At 40.5% G+C, this 16,147-nt stretch overlaps 1 protein-coding gene across 10 annotated transcripts in view; it reads left to right on the top strand.

The window, feature by feature from the left end:
* The window catches only part of PPP1R9A (protein phosphatase 1 regulatory subunit 9A), a 133,429-nt gene that overhangs the window by 90,183 nt on the left and 27,099 nt on the right, over positions 1 to 16,147 (top strand). For 7 of the 10 annotated variants that reach the window (XM_033166130.1, XM_033166131.1, XM_033166133.1 and 4 more), the window contains exons 6-9: positions 5,750 to 5,885; positions 9,197 to 9,265; positions 10,677 to 10,832; positions 14,718 to 14,771. In XM_033166130.1, coding sequence (XP_033022021.1) covers positions 5,750 to 5,885; positions 9,197 to 9,265; positions 10,677 to 10,832; positions 14,718 to 14,771 — 415 coding nt within the window. The remainder of the gene's footprint in view (positions 1 to 5,749; positions 5,886 to 9,196; positions 9,266 to 10,676; positions 10,833 to 14,717; positions 14,772 to 16,147) is intronic. The other 3 variants (XM_033166134.1, XM_033166138.1, XM_033166137.1) reach the window with 1 other exon arrangement.

The raw sequence follows: 16,147 nt of genomic DNA, 5'->3' as shown, positions 1-16,147 counted from the left end.
TTATCCGCATGAAATCTTTCATCCGTTTTTATATTAGCTGGAGTTAGTGGGTTCTAAAATGTTTTTACTGTCTAATGAAAATGTTTCTTTTACAATGGCATTTGATACATTTGAGAAAGATAAAAATAATTGCAAACTTCCTAGTTTTAAAGTAGACTATTATAGTAACAAATGAAAGTTCTGCTTGTGTAAACAATGACACCCTGCTGAAATGTTTTGAGACTATGTTTCAGAATATGTAATATGTTTCCATTTATTGTAATAGGTTTTGGAAGTTGTCTCCCAGTTCAGCCTTCTTAAAAGCGCTCTGAGGACATAGTAGTAGTAGTAGTAGTAATAATGATAATAATAATAATAATAATAATAATAATAATAATAATAATAATAATAATAATAATTTTATTATTTGTACCTTGCCCATCTGACTTGGTTGCTGAAGCCACTCTGGGCAGCTTCCAACATATATAAAAATATAACAAAACATTGCACATGATGCAGTAGTCTTGTTGGCACGTAATGCTAAGCCATAGTTAATCACTTAATGGACTTGAGCAGTGCTCTGGTTATGCTTTTCCCTTAGTGCAACCAGGAACAACAAATATTTCACCGAATGTTTGGGAGAAAATTGTTTCTCCCAAACAAACCATAATCATGAAGCTAAGATATGTTCTTAGCTTGCTAGTCATGGTTTGCTAGGAGAAACCATCCCTGTTTTGACACACTGATAGGGCTTATTGTATCTGCTTGCATCAGGTGAGGAACAAAGTCAAGTGATTGGACAGTGTGCTTATTCCTGAAACCTGTGTCCCAATAAGCAGATTCTTCTCTGCCCCATCTTCCCACACTGCCACCATACTGCTGTGGTGGCATAAACTAGAATCCTGCTTTGCCTTCATCCAGACTTGGCTCTTGCCTGGGATGAGTTATTACTTGCTGTAAATAGAGGTTAGTGAGACCTGTAAAAGGGTTGGGAGATTGTTGTAAGGTTCCTATTTCATTACAGTTAGAAGGAGACCGTAACCAGTAGTTAAGGCAAGTCTGTTACTCTGAGATTTAGGACTGTAAGGCTATAATATGAAAAATGCTAGTGCTTGTTACCTAGCTTGGATGTATACATGTATTTGTGTAAGCATAATGGAATTCACTCTTAATTGAAGTCACTCTTGAAAGTGCAAAAGGTATCCAGATTTTATGTTTTCCATCCTGTATCTTTAATGGCTTCAGGTTTTATCAGCTGACAGTATTTAGATGGTTATAAGTCATTAGCAGACACACTTTCAAAGCCCTTCATATAAAACAAGCCATTCTGCACCAGTATTTCACATTGATATTATTTTAAAATAATCCAACTTGTCGCCATTTATCCTGAGGTTGTTGTTTAATTATATTCCCCTGGAGTGGCTTAAATCTCCTTCCCCTTCTAACTAACTTCTGCTGTTTGCTTATAATCATTGTGGAATTCTGCCTCTATCTTCTATCAGAGATTTTACTGCTGCTTTCTGAATCAGCCCTATTTTCTTTTACAGAGGAATGCTCATTTAATCTGTTTCTTGCTGCTTGGCCAGCTATTGAGTTTATTTGTGTGTTAGATTCCTTATCTCTCCTTTACCATAAGGCCCCAGGGCTGATTACAACAATCAAATCACAACCCTAAAGCAAGAGAAGTGTAAAAGCAATTAAAAGCAGTTCCATATGTAAAAAAAAATCATTGCATCTAAAAACAATTTCATATATAAAAGCAGCTAAAAATAGTTCCAAGGCAAATGCAGATTGGAATAAAGCTCCAGTAAAAAGACTTGCTGGAAGAGGAACATCTTCACTGAGTGCCGGAAAGACAGTAGAGATGGTGTTTGTCTGATATGTAAGAGGAGGAGGTTACAAAGGGTAGGGGCCACCATATTAAAGGGCTGATTCCTATATTATAAGAAATGGATGTTCTGCTAAGATGGACCTCCAGTGATAGATTAGGTATTTAAGCGATGAGATGAGTTGTTGGATTCCCGGGTCCCAAAGCTGTATAGGGCTTTGTACACCAGTCCCAGCATCAGTAACTTAGCATGGTGGCTGATCGACAGCCAATGCTAGTCTTCAGCAGTAACTGGGCAGCAATAGTCTTTCGCAGAGAGCAGTCTAGCTGCTGCATTTTGCAGTAGCAGCAGCTTCCAGGCCAGCCTCAAGGTCAACTCCACATAGAGTGGATTTCAATGATCCAAAGCTTGTAAAATGCACTCCTAGCCACTGAGGTCATTTGGGCCTCTAGCAATGGAGATGGACCCAGGAGCACCTCCAGACTGCAAACCTGCACCTTCAGGGAGAGTGCAAAAGTCCAAACAAGGCAATTGAGCAATAACTACCCAACCACAAGGCCTCTGTTTTGCCATCAGCTAGACCTCTTCCTCAACCCTATTATACAGAGCAGCGTGCCCTTTAGAGTTGAAAATACATTCCATTTGAATTTGATATTTTGTCCATTATTGTGGAAGTCATTAAGGAAGCACACCTTCCATCAGACAGAGATAAAGGACCAAAAATAGGACTGTGAAGTGTCTCCCAATGGTCTCTACTGTGGAATTTGTTTTATCCATTGTGCTGATTTTTTTTTTTGTTTGCTTTTTAACTGCTTCTGGGGTTTGGGAGAGGATTTTTTGTTTGTGTCTGTGTTCATTTATTCAGTTCGTTTGCATTGCACCTTTATTTCCTTGTGGAATTCAAGGTGGCATATTTCTGGGTTCCCACCCAGGCTCTGACCATGTCCTGACCTGCTTTGCTTCAACAAGGTGCCCTAGTACTAGCCTCAGAATAATTGAACAGTGACTTCCCGAGCAGAGTGTTCTCCTGTGAGACGTTATCTTGGATTTTAGGCACCATTGGTGTCAAAGGGCAACCCCCCCCCCCCAGGAAGCACTCTTGCACAGCTCACCTTCGTTTCAGTAGGGGTTGCATCAGAGAATTGGACTTTGGTGGACTTTGCCTTTAATCTGTTGGTTCCTGCTGTGTGACTTCACACAGTTTATTATACTTCCTGTTGTCTCTAATCATATTGAATGTCTCTCAATACAGTCTTGCCAGTACTAAACTACATGTCTACTTCTAGTGAACCAGTAATAGGAAGTATATAATTAGCAGGGTTATTGAAGTCCTTTTGCTTTGGTGGCCAATCTTTTAGGCAGTGATTCAGAACATTATGCCTCTTTTATGCTGGTTTCTGGCTGCATAATCAGAAATGGAATAGGCTACATTTCAATATTTAATTAAACATCTTGCACTTTAGAAAATCCACATACACCCCCATCTATAAACTGCTTTAAAGTATGTACTATTTATGGAGTGCTGGGAAACGGGGTCTTTATAGCCCCCCCCCCAAAGTAGCCCACCCCAAAATATTTCATGAGAAAGAGACTGCTGGAAGGGCAGAAGTCTCCAGCAATTCACTTTGTGCATTCAGATGGGGCCTGGTGCAGAGGTCCTTGGCCTTGATGGGGTCCATAAGATCCAATTCATGTGAGCAAACGTACAAAAATGGCAGCTTCAGCTATACTATATTATTGTTTTCTGGCAAGAAAATTAAATGCTATGTCCATCAATATTCACAAGCTTATGACATGACAAGCTTGAAATTTGATTAACCAATGTTTCAGCTGACTTGGTTAAATGGGCCTTGGCTGTTCCTGCCTTCAAATATTCTCAAGCCTAGTCTTGATTCCTTCCCAACCCCTGGCTTTTATCATGGCCTTCTCCAGATCCTTTTGAGACGGGTTTGCTGCCTGAGATGAAGGGCAACGTGCCCCTGACTGCATCACTTTAGATAAGATCATTTTAGATACCATTCTTCCTCCATTGTTGGCAACTTTGTACATGTCAAATTGCATTCCTGTCTGCTTCTCCCTATGCTTCTCCCTATGACTTCATGTCTGACCAATGACTCAGCAGAAGTGATGCTCTTGTCTTGAGAACTTGTGTTACAGATTGACACAGAATCTTAAATTCCACTGGAGAATTTGTAGCCTCTGCACCTCAAATCAGACAATGTATATCACATGGCACAGGAACCTTTCTGCAATCAAGATGACCTGGGTCTTCCTCCTTGAGTTCTATGGAAAAAAGCCAATGGAATATATAACTCAGATAATCTTTCAGCAAAATGAACCCCCCCCCCAAAAAAAAACACCATGCATCCACACTGTGGTATGGAAGACTATGGAGTACAGCTATAGAAAATGCTTTTGTCTGTAAATCTCTGCAGCCTTTTTATAGCCTCTAACTAAAGTACACTTTCCTGCTTTTGAGTTGTTTTTAAATCCTCCTTTGCTTTTGCGATTTAGCAGGCCATTGATTGAATTACATGATGTGCCAGTGTCCACAAGGCTTGCAGCCTGAATAAATTTAAAAGAAATAAAAATAGCAATTAGCATGAAGGCATAGGGAAATGGAAGGAACAGTAGGAACTATTCCCTCTATAATCAGGGAACAATGGAACATTTCTCAAGAAAATGTGGAGATGAAGGGGAAATGGCTGTGCCTATAATGTATGGCCCAAGACTGTTAATTTATGCAGTTAAATAAAGAACTAAACATCTGCGTATGCACTACATGCCAAGGAAAGGAGTGCATAATATGCCAGGAATCATTTATATATGCACAGTGTGATTAGGCTGCCACAGGTTTGCAGTGGCATGCTTATTTTAAAGTAGTTCCCTGATTTTGAGGAGAATGCATGGAATGTAGGCAGCAGGACTTAAAATTCTTTGTCGGGATCCGCAGGCCCTAGAGGTGTGTGTTGTTGTCTCCAGACATGTGCCAGGGTTTGTCATCCCCATCCTTCCATGCGTCCATCCATTGCATTGGAGGCTTTTCAGGGTCAGTGTCAGGCAGCAGAGGAGACACTGTTTGGAAGGGGGTCTTCAGCAGCTCTGCTGTGTGTGTGGAGCTATTTGCAGGGCCCATTGAATCCAAACTATAGTCAGCATTTTACCATTTACTCTGCATTTTCGTTTGTCTTTCCCCCCCATTGATTTGTTGCATCCAGCCACAGCTTTCTCAGCTCAGGGGCTTTATGGACACCGATCATGCACAAAATCTTCTTTCATAATACATATTGAAGTAGCTGCAAACCATTGAGGGAAGGCATGCATTTATTAATGCAACCCAGTGTACAGAAATTCACATGCCCGTTGTCAGACAGGATCTGGCTGGTGACTGACATCTGAGCTGCAGAAGGGGGGCACACACTTCCCTCTTCTATGTGTAATTTGCTGTTGGTAAACCATGGCTGTTGCCTTCTCATATCATGAAATTCTTTATTAGGAAACCATAATATACCAGCAAGGACAGAATCTCTCCTCTCATTGATACACTCAGGTCACCATCTCTCCTCTATTCATAGAAAGTGTTTTGTAACGCTGCAGTATAAACACTTGTGATTCTAGGTCATGGAGAAACTCCCATAATTACAAAGGCATGTTATTATTATTGTGACTTCCAATTTTAACTTTTGTCTAGCACAGTACAGTTCTAAAACAATTGTGCATTGGTAATAGATGAACATGTATTCATTTGTTTTTAAACAAGACATTTGGGCATGTATTACGCAGCTTTCATGTAGTGGACCCCAGTCTACAAAACCTTATGCCATAATCGAGTTGTTAGCCTTTAGCGTGCAACAATACTCTTTTTGCTGCATTTGGCCATCCTTTCATACATCATACGGAGAAGACAGCAAATGATTTGTGTTCCCTGATGTTCTCCTCAGGTTTATAATTGGCAGAGAAAGACCAGGACAAGTAAGTGAAGTGGCTCAGCTGATTAGCCAGACCCTAGAGCAGGAACGTCGCCAAAGAGAGCTTTTGGAACAGCATTATGCACAATATGACGCAGATGACGATGAGGTAATATGTTTGTTCTTTCTCTTGTAACTTCGTGAAGTTCCCTTTCCTGCATTTCATTCTCTCTCAAATGCTTTGTCTAATCACAGTAGGAAACAACTCCCTCTGGAACATCCCCACCCGCCCGCCCCGTTTCACAAGACCACAATCATAGATAGTCATGTTAGGCACAATAAATTTCTCTGTAAATATGTAAGAGTGTTGTTGCTGAAAGCACTCTCTGGGTTGGGGCAGAAAAAATGCACTTCTGAATGCTAAGTAGGGCTCCATATTTTCCCTGGTGTTTCTGGTCCTCGATACATACCGGTGTGTCGCTTTCAGATTCTTCTTTTTTTAAACAAAAAACATGACAACCCTACTTTGATTTTTTTTTTAATACAAGTTTCCAGTCCTCACCTCTGACCCAAAATGGTAAAAACAACAACAAACAAACAAAGGAGGAAAGAGACATATTTTTATGCCTTCTGAGGACCAATTCATATTCACTCATGTGGTGAAATAATCGCAAAATGATTTTACTGTGTCAGTTTTACATGGTGAATATTCCTTATGAATGCACATCAGTGTGGTGACAGTTGGTATTTACCATGTCAGTGAGTTTCTTAGTTCTCAGGCTTCAGTAAATACCAGCTGTCACCACGCATGGCACATCCACATCTTTTCCCCTTGTCAATTAAATTTCTTGCCATGTTAATCAAGAAATGGCTTTCCTGTATCAATAATAATAATACTTCTATATTTATTTTAAGTATGTCTATATGCCTTTCAAAAATCTTTGGTCTTCAAAGTGGCTTACCAAGTTAATGTTAAATAATATGAAAACAACACACCTAAAAACAAAGTAACCAAATATCCAAAATAAACTAGACAACAGTGAAGCAGTTCTAGATTATTAGCTTTTAAGAGATGAAGAGAACAGGATACTTTTAGTCTGGTAGTATAAAGGTAACATTGCTGCTGCCAAGCACATATGTCTATAGAGGGAGTATTTATGGGGAGTTCTTTTCGACAGTAGTCCTTTCGATAACTTGCTCCCAAACTGATGAACTCTTTATAGGTTAAAGCAAGCACTGCGAATTGAGTCTGGAAACAAACTGGGAGCCTGCACAGATACTGTAGTACTGGTCAAATAGCTTCACCACATTGAATGCCAGTGAACAATCTAGTCATCATATTCTAGACCAGCTGAAGTTTCTAAACACTTCAGCTAGTCTATATATACAGGGGCATCCCCATGTAAAACACATTGCATTAATGGCACAACCAAAGGAAGAACTGTTGCGAGATCATCTGTTGCTGGAGGGGATGGAATTTTTCCTGGCAATATGTAACTTGGTCTTGAGTTCATATACCAAGATTTCTCAAGGCCGGACCAAGCTTTTCATATTGGAGAGTAAGAACTGTGCAGTTCACGCAGTACTTCACCCCTGAGAGTTCTGCCCAGGGTGATACGCATAGCAGGCCTTGATCTTGCTTGCTAGCTTTCTCCTGTGATGCCTTCATCACAAGTAGAATGTATAGAGAAACCCAGAACAACTTACGGTTCATTCATGACCTTCCCATTGTGATGAAGGAAGCCTAGGAGTAGTGAGAGAAGGAGTGCACAAAATTCATGTACAAAATTTACATTCCATTTTTCTACTGTAGTAATAGTGCTCAGAGCAGCTAACAACAATGTAAAACTTACTACATCAGCTGCAAATAATAATAATAATAATAAGAAGAAGAAGTCACTGATTATACATACACCTGGCAGAAACATCTTTAAAAACAAGTGGTGAGTTCTAAAAACTCTAAACCAACGGACACCAGTATAATCCTATTGATGAAATATTCTCTCTGAATATTCTCACAGAACAGCAATTTTTTTCATAGAATAAATGCCAACATTTTCAAGAATTGTAGTTTCTTATTTTCCATGTTTGTAGAAATGTTTTGCAAATTACCGGTATGTTGTTTCTGTGCAACTTAAATAGGAACATTTTCTGCAGCCTTCCAGCTCTAAAAAAAACTTCACATTTAGACATTGGTGCTAAAGAAATCATTCTGCTGTTATACAGAGAAGAAGGCAGTATATCTCTTTCTTTGATGGAAAAAAAATCATGGCTACTAACTTTTATAGGATGTAGATGATGTAGATATAGATATAAAATTTAAGCCTGACTTTAAAGTAATTCTTTTATTTGAGTTTTTAAAAGACTAGCTCTGATGCCCAATACTTGTCTGAATTTTGTTTTTCTCGTGGAAGGTTTGGCTGGCTCTTTATTAAGAGCAAGGTTTGTTAATACACAGAAGCACTGTTATCTGTCCAGGCAGAGGATTATTTTTATTTCACTGTAATTAGTTTTGAAGGTGGTGTTGTGTAAGGAGATGCTTCAAGTATAAACCTTCCCACCCCCCTCCCCAAGGCCTACTATATATACACGTTACTTTACAAGTTTTTCCCAACTTTATTTTTTCCTTGTTATTGGCGATGGGGAGAACAGTAACATTTTGCAGATAGCTGAAAGTCAATTAGTATGCAATCATGCAGCCCTTAACTCAAAGTATGAAGCGAAATAGCATAGCCAGAAAGGACATGGTGTTGATATACCAACAACAAACTCAGATCTTCAAGTGACAGCCTTTATGAAGCCAAAATGCCACCATCCATGGCAGAAGCAACTCACTGAGTGGGCCAGCGCTGCTGCACTACCTTCCTGGCAGGTGGGTCGCTGTGGCTTACTGGGATGGCTGAGGCAATGGGGAGGCCAGCACAGTACAAACACACCAGTGGAACCAATCAGGTCTACCTGCCAGTATGTTTGCACCAAGCCAACTTCTTCACCCCTCTCCTTACCAGTAAGCAACAGGAACCCACCCACAGGGTTGCACCCATTCAGAGAGCAACTTCTGATTCATGCCTAATACAGAGGTGTACCAGCAGGCTTGGAGGAGCACAAAACTTTGCAGAAGTGCAAAACATTTGCAGGTGGGTGAACTCAACGGAGAGGAAACCTAAAACAGTTCAACAAAAACTAAACATGCTCAATGGGCACAGAAGACAGGGGAAACTGGGTGGAGTACCCTGAACAGGAACACTGCAAAGTTTTGCTGCGGGTACCATTTGTTCCCATTGCCCTCTGATTCAGCGTAGTGTTAACTTGTCATCTGAACTCCATTAGTGAGAAACCAAGGCAAATACTTGCTTTCAAAGTTCCTTGCTTCTGCTTCGTGGATGATTGTAGAGAGTATGCAGAAGACAAAGAGTTTGTTGACCATCGTATTAATGTGTAGAAGAGTTCTTATTTAATGTTTGTTATCAACTGTTTTAGAATACTGACAGAGAATGTCACGGAACCTCAGGCAACTACAATAAAAATAACAACTGTTACCTTAAAAAGGTTTGTGAAGAAAGTAACTTGCCTCTGATTCGTTGCTTCATGTGGCATACTAATCATATTCTGAGATGTGGCTTATTAATTCAACAAAAGTTCTAAACAGCTAATGTCGTTACAGTCCCTCCTTCATTTATTCAGTTGCAGGCCGAAATATGACTACCCCCAGGTATAGCAGATAGGACTTTGACTAGGGAATCCCGTTTTGATCCAAACACAGCTGTGGAATTTAGTAAGTGGCACTGGAATGATCCTTGGTCAGTTTCCCACACAGCCCTCTTAAAAAAGAGAGAACATGTACAAAAGCCTCCCTGTGTCTGTAGTAGCTGCAGGTTTTTAGAAGCAGTTCTGGCTGGAAAGCATCTGTCTAGTCTTCACTTGGATGTGCTTCTGGCAAGAAGAAATCCTTCAGTGCTTATTTGGTTCCTTTATTTTTTATTTTGAGACAGTAACGTGATTTCCCCAGCTGCCTTCCTTCCTTGTTCTTTCTGGCAATAACTGTTTTTTTATGATTCCCTCTCCTAACTTCTGCCTATAGCAGTCAGTGCCTGAGAGAACAAGGAAAGGAGACAAAGCTGTAATTTCCTTCTTCCCTTTGGCAAGAAAAGGTGAGGTAGACGCTTCCGGCAAGAGACTGATCTTTCTTAGCAGGAGTCTGGAGCAAAACGAAGGTGGACAGAAGGCATTCTAGACATGGCCACTTCCCACGGTCACCCCTCAAGAATCTGTTCAGGTTGTGTGCCACTGCAGGTACAGGGGAGGTTTCTGTACACGTGACCCGTCTGTCATTGAGAGGGGATTGTGCATTTTCTGGTAGTCTGTTTAACAGGGTGCTTGTGAGGCAGAATCAGTTAACTCTGCATATTCCCCTGCACTCCTAATAAAGGAAGGATGGGACCTGTGCAAAAAGTAAGAAAGAAAGATATGCAATTCCTGTGGTCTTAGCCATTAGAATTCTGCTGTACTTTTAGAATTTAGAACTTTCCGAAAGATTCTACCCTGTGCTTTTTGTTTCTAGTGCGTTTTCACGCTTGCTCGCCTTATTTCCCCATATATATATATTTTTAAAAGGTTGTTTATTATTATTTATTTAACATGTATATACCACTTACTGGAAGAAAATACTTCTAAGCAGTTTAAAATGAACAGTCAAAAAGAGGTTGAAAATGCCAATGAAAGCAAACATTAAACAAACAAGTTACATAAACAATTAAAATATAAACTAAAACTAGCAAATATAAAACACATATTAAAATCACAAATCAAGATTACACTTAAAGTGAAATGCCTGTGTAGGCTTTCTTGATCAAGCAAGCCTACCCAGTTTTTGTTTTGAAAACTGCGTTCAGTGAGGTCCTATACTGTATTTCATTAAGGAGAGAGAATTTCAGAAATGCTTTAATTCTGTGCTTCTAAGACAGGAGAATATGCCACAGATGAAGATGAGGATGACATGGGGCCTGTCCTTCCAGGAGGTGATATGGCCATTGAAGTGTTTGAGCTTCCTGAAAACGATGACATGTTTTCCCCAACAGAAGTGGACACCAGCAAACTGGCTCACAAATTCAAAGAGGTAAGGCAGAGAGCAGAGTTTGGTTTTCAGACAGTATTGATTCATACAGTTGCATTCTTTGTGGATGGGGATTCCTCTCTGTAAATGATTTAATTGATTTCCCACTGATGTTCAGAATCAATATATGTAAATGGCTGGAGCTAGACTGCTCTTGTTAAATGAGACAAATTTTGTCAGTTCCTTTTTAACATGTGTTGCTGTAATGGTCATGCTGTTGTTTTTGTCAGAGGGTCTGTAAACAAGCTGGGACAGATGATCAGAATGAAAGCTACATTCCTAAAAAAAATCACTGAATAGGTCATACTGATTCAGGACCAAGTTGCCTGGGGATTGCAGCCAGATAATTAGTTATAAATCTGATGCTCTCACTTTTCACTTAAAACAAGTCATTACTGGTCATTTGATTATCCTGGTCTAATGTGCCTACCACAATCCACCAGACTTCAATATTGCATTTAAAATACTTGCTTGTACAATCTCCAGTTTAAAATTCAGTTTATGGCTGCAGACCTATGAACACCTACCTGGCAATAAGTCCAGCTGAATGCAGCAAGATGTTCCCAACTAAACATGTCTTCCCTGCAAGCCCTTGCCTTCTGTATTGCCAGAGCGAAGGTGTCGAAAGCTATTGGGCTCTAATTGAGTCCCTTCCTTTTGTCCTGGAAGAACAAAGCGAGTATAACTAGGGTTGGAGTGATAGTAGGAGTATGACCAGGGTGGATATCCGAAGGACTTTTGTAGCCTTACGTTGTGATGCTGTGCATGGTGTACTAGGGATGTTTGAGGATTTGGTTTGGCCCACATTTTTAAATGAACTGATCTGATTCATGCTTTCCTGTACTAATACACAGATTGAAGCACAGTTACCCTTTTGATTTCTGTGCTGCTTTGAATTTTGCAGTGCAGCTATAAAAACATACAAAAATATGTGTTAAATGTGTATGATGGGGGTAAAATGTGTACTGATATAATGCGAATACTTGTGCTGTTTTTTAAAAAAGCAATACTTGGAGATTCACGTTGAAACAGGGCAGAGCGGATTTAGGAATGAGCATACTGCAAAGCTGTCGAGGACCAGAAATAGAACTGATCTGTCCATTCCTAATATTTACCACCCAGTTTGGTGGGGCTTACTCCCAGTAGATGCGTTTAGAATTGTAGCCTGGAGATGGTTTTCTTTATTCTTTGGGTGCTGTGTTTTGACTTCAGTTAGAAGTGCACTCACGTGCTTTATGTTGCACAACTTTCTCTTGCTGAAACATATCCTTCCTAAATACCGCAGGATGCTCTTTGGTTCGTCATTAAGGCAGGCTTGCTTGCTTCAGCTGCAAGCTCTGTGGGACCTACTGCGCTATATTCCGACAGTTATCTGACTATGCAGTCAGCGTTCGTTATTTATTTTTTATAAGAGGGAGGTTCTGTTTTAGTAGCGCAGGAAAGAGAAAGCTGATAAAGCCATCTGCACCTGAGCAGATTGTATTTTACAAAACTGTTTGAGGGTCTGTTTGTTTTGCATTATTTACTGAACAGCCTAAATATAGTTCACTTGCTTGTGTAAGTGTTTTCAAAAAAGCAAGTAAGAGGGGGCTAGAAACTACGTGATGAACTGTAATTTTCAATTAAGCTGTGAAAGTGTTGGATTCATGCGCCGAACACATGAGCGGATCACTGGACTGTACAGTCTCAGAATTTGGTGACAGGTTTTTCTCAGTTTAAAATGATGGATTGAACAGTAAGAGTTGCAGGAGAAATAATTTAAGACTTTTGATTGGCTTTAAGGCCAGGTGTTCTGTGCTTGTCTGTTGCCAAATTTATTCAGGGAATTGCTTTTTACGTGGAATATATATATATATATATATATATATATATATATATATATATATATATATATATATATATATGGGTGACTTAGCATATTGGAATCAGATTACCGGAAGAACCACATTTTTAAAGATGAATCTGCCTGGGGCCTGAGATCTGCAGGAGAGGCCCTCTTTTGCTTCCTGCCAATATCAGAGCAAGGGCAAGTGTGGCGGATGCACAAAGCCACCCTTCTGATAGTGGTGTCTCTGCCGCCTAAGGGAGTGGAGGTTGGGCAAGGTGGTGGCAAGAGTGGAACAGTGCAAGCACACTGGCAGAGCCAATCTGGTGTTCCTGCTGGTGCACCCACACAGCCCCAGCCTCACTGCTTCCTTTTCCCACACCGTCTGGTAAGAGTAAGCTCTGCATGTCCCACCATGATGGCCACACCTGTGTCAGTGGGAACGGGGCCTTTTTGGTTGCTGCTCCCAGACGCTGAAATTCCCTTCCTTTCCAGGGAAGCCCATCTTGCTACCTCTCTAATGGTATTCTGCCAGCAGACCTTGTTCTGACTGACCTTTGGCTGATTGTGGTTGCCTGGTGCTGAATGCTGTTTTTACTTTAGCTGGCTGTTGTTTTTACTTGTTCCTGTTTTCATTTTGCTCCTCTATGTATCTTGATAGTCATTTTCATTGGCTATTTAAATTGAAATGATACCTGTTGTTGGCTTGGGCTTATTGGGATGGAAAGGAAAGGAAAGGAAAGGAAAGGTGGAGACATATATTTAGATGATAAATAAAAAGCCACAAGTTGGTGCGCTTCACCTGCAACATTCAGAAAAGAGAGTGTGGTTGAGGCCACTCTGATCATGCAGAAAGGCCATAAGTGGGCATAGCTTGTAGCACCTTTCTCCGTGACCAAAGGGAGCCCAACCGCAATGTCCTGTCTGTGTGTAACAGGTGAAATGCAGTGCTTTACATGCCACATACAGTTACTGTGTTCCTTAGCAGAAAAAAGGACGAGGATGCATTCTTTTGCATGCATCTCCCCACAACCCTTTGCAGCAGGGAAAGGAGAAAAACATGAGCTCGAGTAAATGCTGTGGGTAAATGGTGACCAGTTTGTTATGGAGGGAAGGACTGTGCTCTGCATATATACATAATGCAAGTCTGTGTCTGTGTCTGTGTGTAAAAAACAAATGTGGCCATGGGAGAGAATGTATGTGCCTAGTGCAAGATGGGCTGTGACCGTTGCGATACAAGGAGTACATGCACAGTACATCGGTGTGTGCGCGTGCGTGCATCTGTGCAAGCGTGTGTGCACATGTTTATGGAAAAGTGGGACTACTGGAGAAATATATGCATTCTACTCTGATGAAATCCAGTTTTGTTTTTGCTCTGGCATATTACACCCCCCCCCCAATTTCTTTGAAAAAAAAATGTCCAACACCCACCCTGAATAGTACCTTGTCCAAGTCTGGAGCTTCTTCTCCTGCGGTTCATGTGATGGGTGAGGTGTGGGTCAAAAGGGTAGACCAGCCATAAATACCTTCAGTGATTCTTCCTGCTGAGATTGAGTTCGACACAACGGTGGGTTGAAGGTCACAACAGCTTTCTTCTTTGGTTGCGGCCTCTATGTGTTGTGTCCTCCATAATGCTTGAGCCTTTTAATAGCCTGTTGGCTGCCCTCTGTGACATGCTTGCTTAATCCGTGTTAGTGAGGCTTTCTAAGAATATTCATGTGCACGGGGATATTCAAATCCGGGCTGGCTAACAAGCTGAATACAACAATCAGTATTTTCTCCTCTTTCAAGACATTTGACTTGTCCTGGCAGATTCGATGTCCTAATCTGATATTCCGAGAGGCTAGCCAGCAACACTTTTTCTTTAATTAACTTGCATAGACTGAGTCATTTTCCAAGCTAGATATTTTAATTTACAGTCTACTGCACTGCAGCAGTCTTGTGGGCCTTCTGCTGTGTGTACTACAGTATTCAGGTGGCAGCATAGAAGTCTTTTTTAAAAAAAATTTTGGAGCTCTGGCATTTGCAGCTCACTTGTTCGCTTTGTGGTTTTCCATTTTCAGTTGCAAATCAAGCATGCAGTTACAGAAGCAGAGATTCAGAAGCTGAAGACAAAGGTAAGAATGATTACTGGCTACTAGAAAGAGCGATGTTCTTATTTTCAGCTGCTGTAAGTTTGTGTCCAAAGGGAAGCAAAGAAAAGTAAGTTCTCGTTGAGAAAATGCAGCAAAAAGAAAGGGGGGGGGTCTGTTTGCAGTGGCTCCAGAGAGCATGTTTTGGTAGAAATAGTTTATTCGAGTCTCAGGAGGATCATGATGACTGTTATTGCAAGGGAAATAGTTGCAATCACTTATTAAATTTTTACTCCTTTCCCCACATTATTAGAGCACTAACAGGCTGGAAAGGGAAATGGTAAAGAATTTGCTTTTAATATGTAGCAGAAATTGCTTCTGAAAAAAGTACGAGGACAAAAGTACGAGGAAGTTAACTCAGATACCACTTCCTTCTTTAATAAAACAGGATTTATGTTGCATTAATTAGCCAGATTTGTTCATAAGCCTGCATGAGACATGCATTTGAATGTTTTATTTCAAAATAAAATCCTTTCAGTTTGTTTACCTTGCTGAATTCGGAGGATGTCCGTGCCCCATGTCCCCCCCCCTAATTAAGTTAAGGTACAAGTTTGTTTTAAACTCAGTGGACAAATAAATGTTTATTTTGTCACTGATGTTAGTGAGACTGTCTGCAAGGAGAAAACATAAAAGGAAATTCCTACATAACTTTTTGTAATCTTCCTATTTTGATTTTTCCCCCCTCTGCTTCATTTGAAAAAAATAATCAGAAATCCTCTTGCCAGATTACGGTCTTACTTATCAGTAGAATTCCTTGTGGGGCTAATTTGTTCCTGCTGAAAATCCTTCAGAGGCTGTTGCACTTGGCTAACATCCATTCATCTGCCATTTGTAAAAACAGAAGTCTTTGCTGTATTTTTTGAATGTTTCATTCTCTACCCCCACAACAAACCCTAAATAAAACAAGTTATTATACATGCTTAAGACCCATTTAAATGGAAGTTAAATCCACAATTATAGGCTTAGGCTTAGGTGACAACCCTTTGATTTTAATGAGCCAAAGGTATACCCACTTTTTTCCTGGGTTTTCCTAGTGATTTCTCCAGGCCAGGAGTTGCGAACCTTTAAAGCTAGAACCATATTTGGCATGAATGCATTTAGACTGATGTGTTTAAATACATAACCTACTATAAAGGGGTGTATGGGGTGTTAGGGGAGGGGTTGGGGGACACATTGGGCTCCTTCTTTGTTTGTCCACCTTTAGTCCCCCACCTGTATTCAGCTCTTTTATATGGCTCCTAAAAGCTGACAGCACCCCAGGAACGGCTTCAACTCGCTGACTAAACCAGGTGAGGGTAGCCAATGGGTCTCAAACCCTCGGTGAGTTAGGGACTTCCCCTGCATGCAAACACATACTCTGT

Source organism: Lacerta agilis, chromosome 12 (genome assembly GCF_009819535.1).
Source record: "Lacerta agilis isolate rLacAgi1 chromosome 12, rLacAgi1.pri, whole genome shotgun sequence".
NCBI classification, from domain to species: Eukaryota; Metazoa; Chordata; class Lepidosauria; order Squamata; family Lacertidae; genus Lacerta; species Lacerta agilis.
Note: the sequence above shows the minus strand (reverse complement) of the source record. Positions and strands in the feature narration are given on the sequence as shown.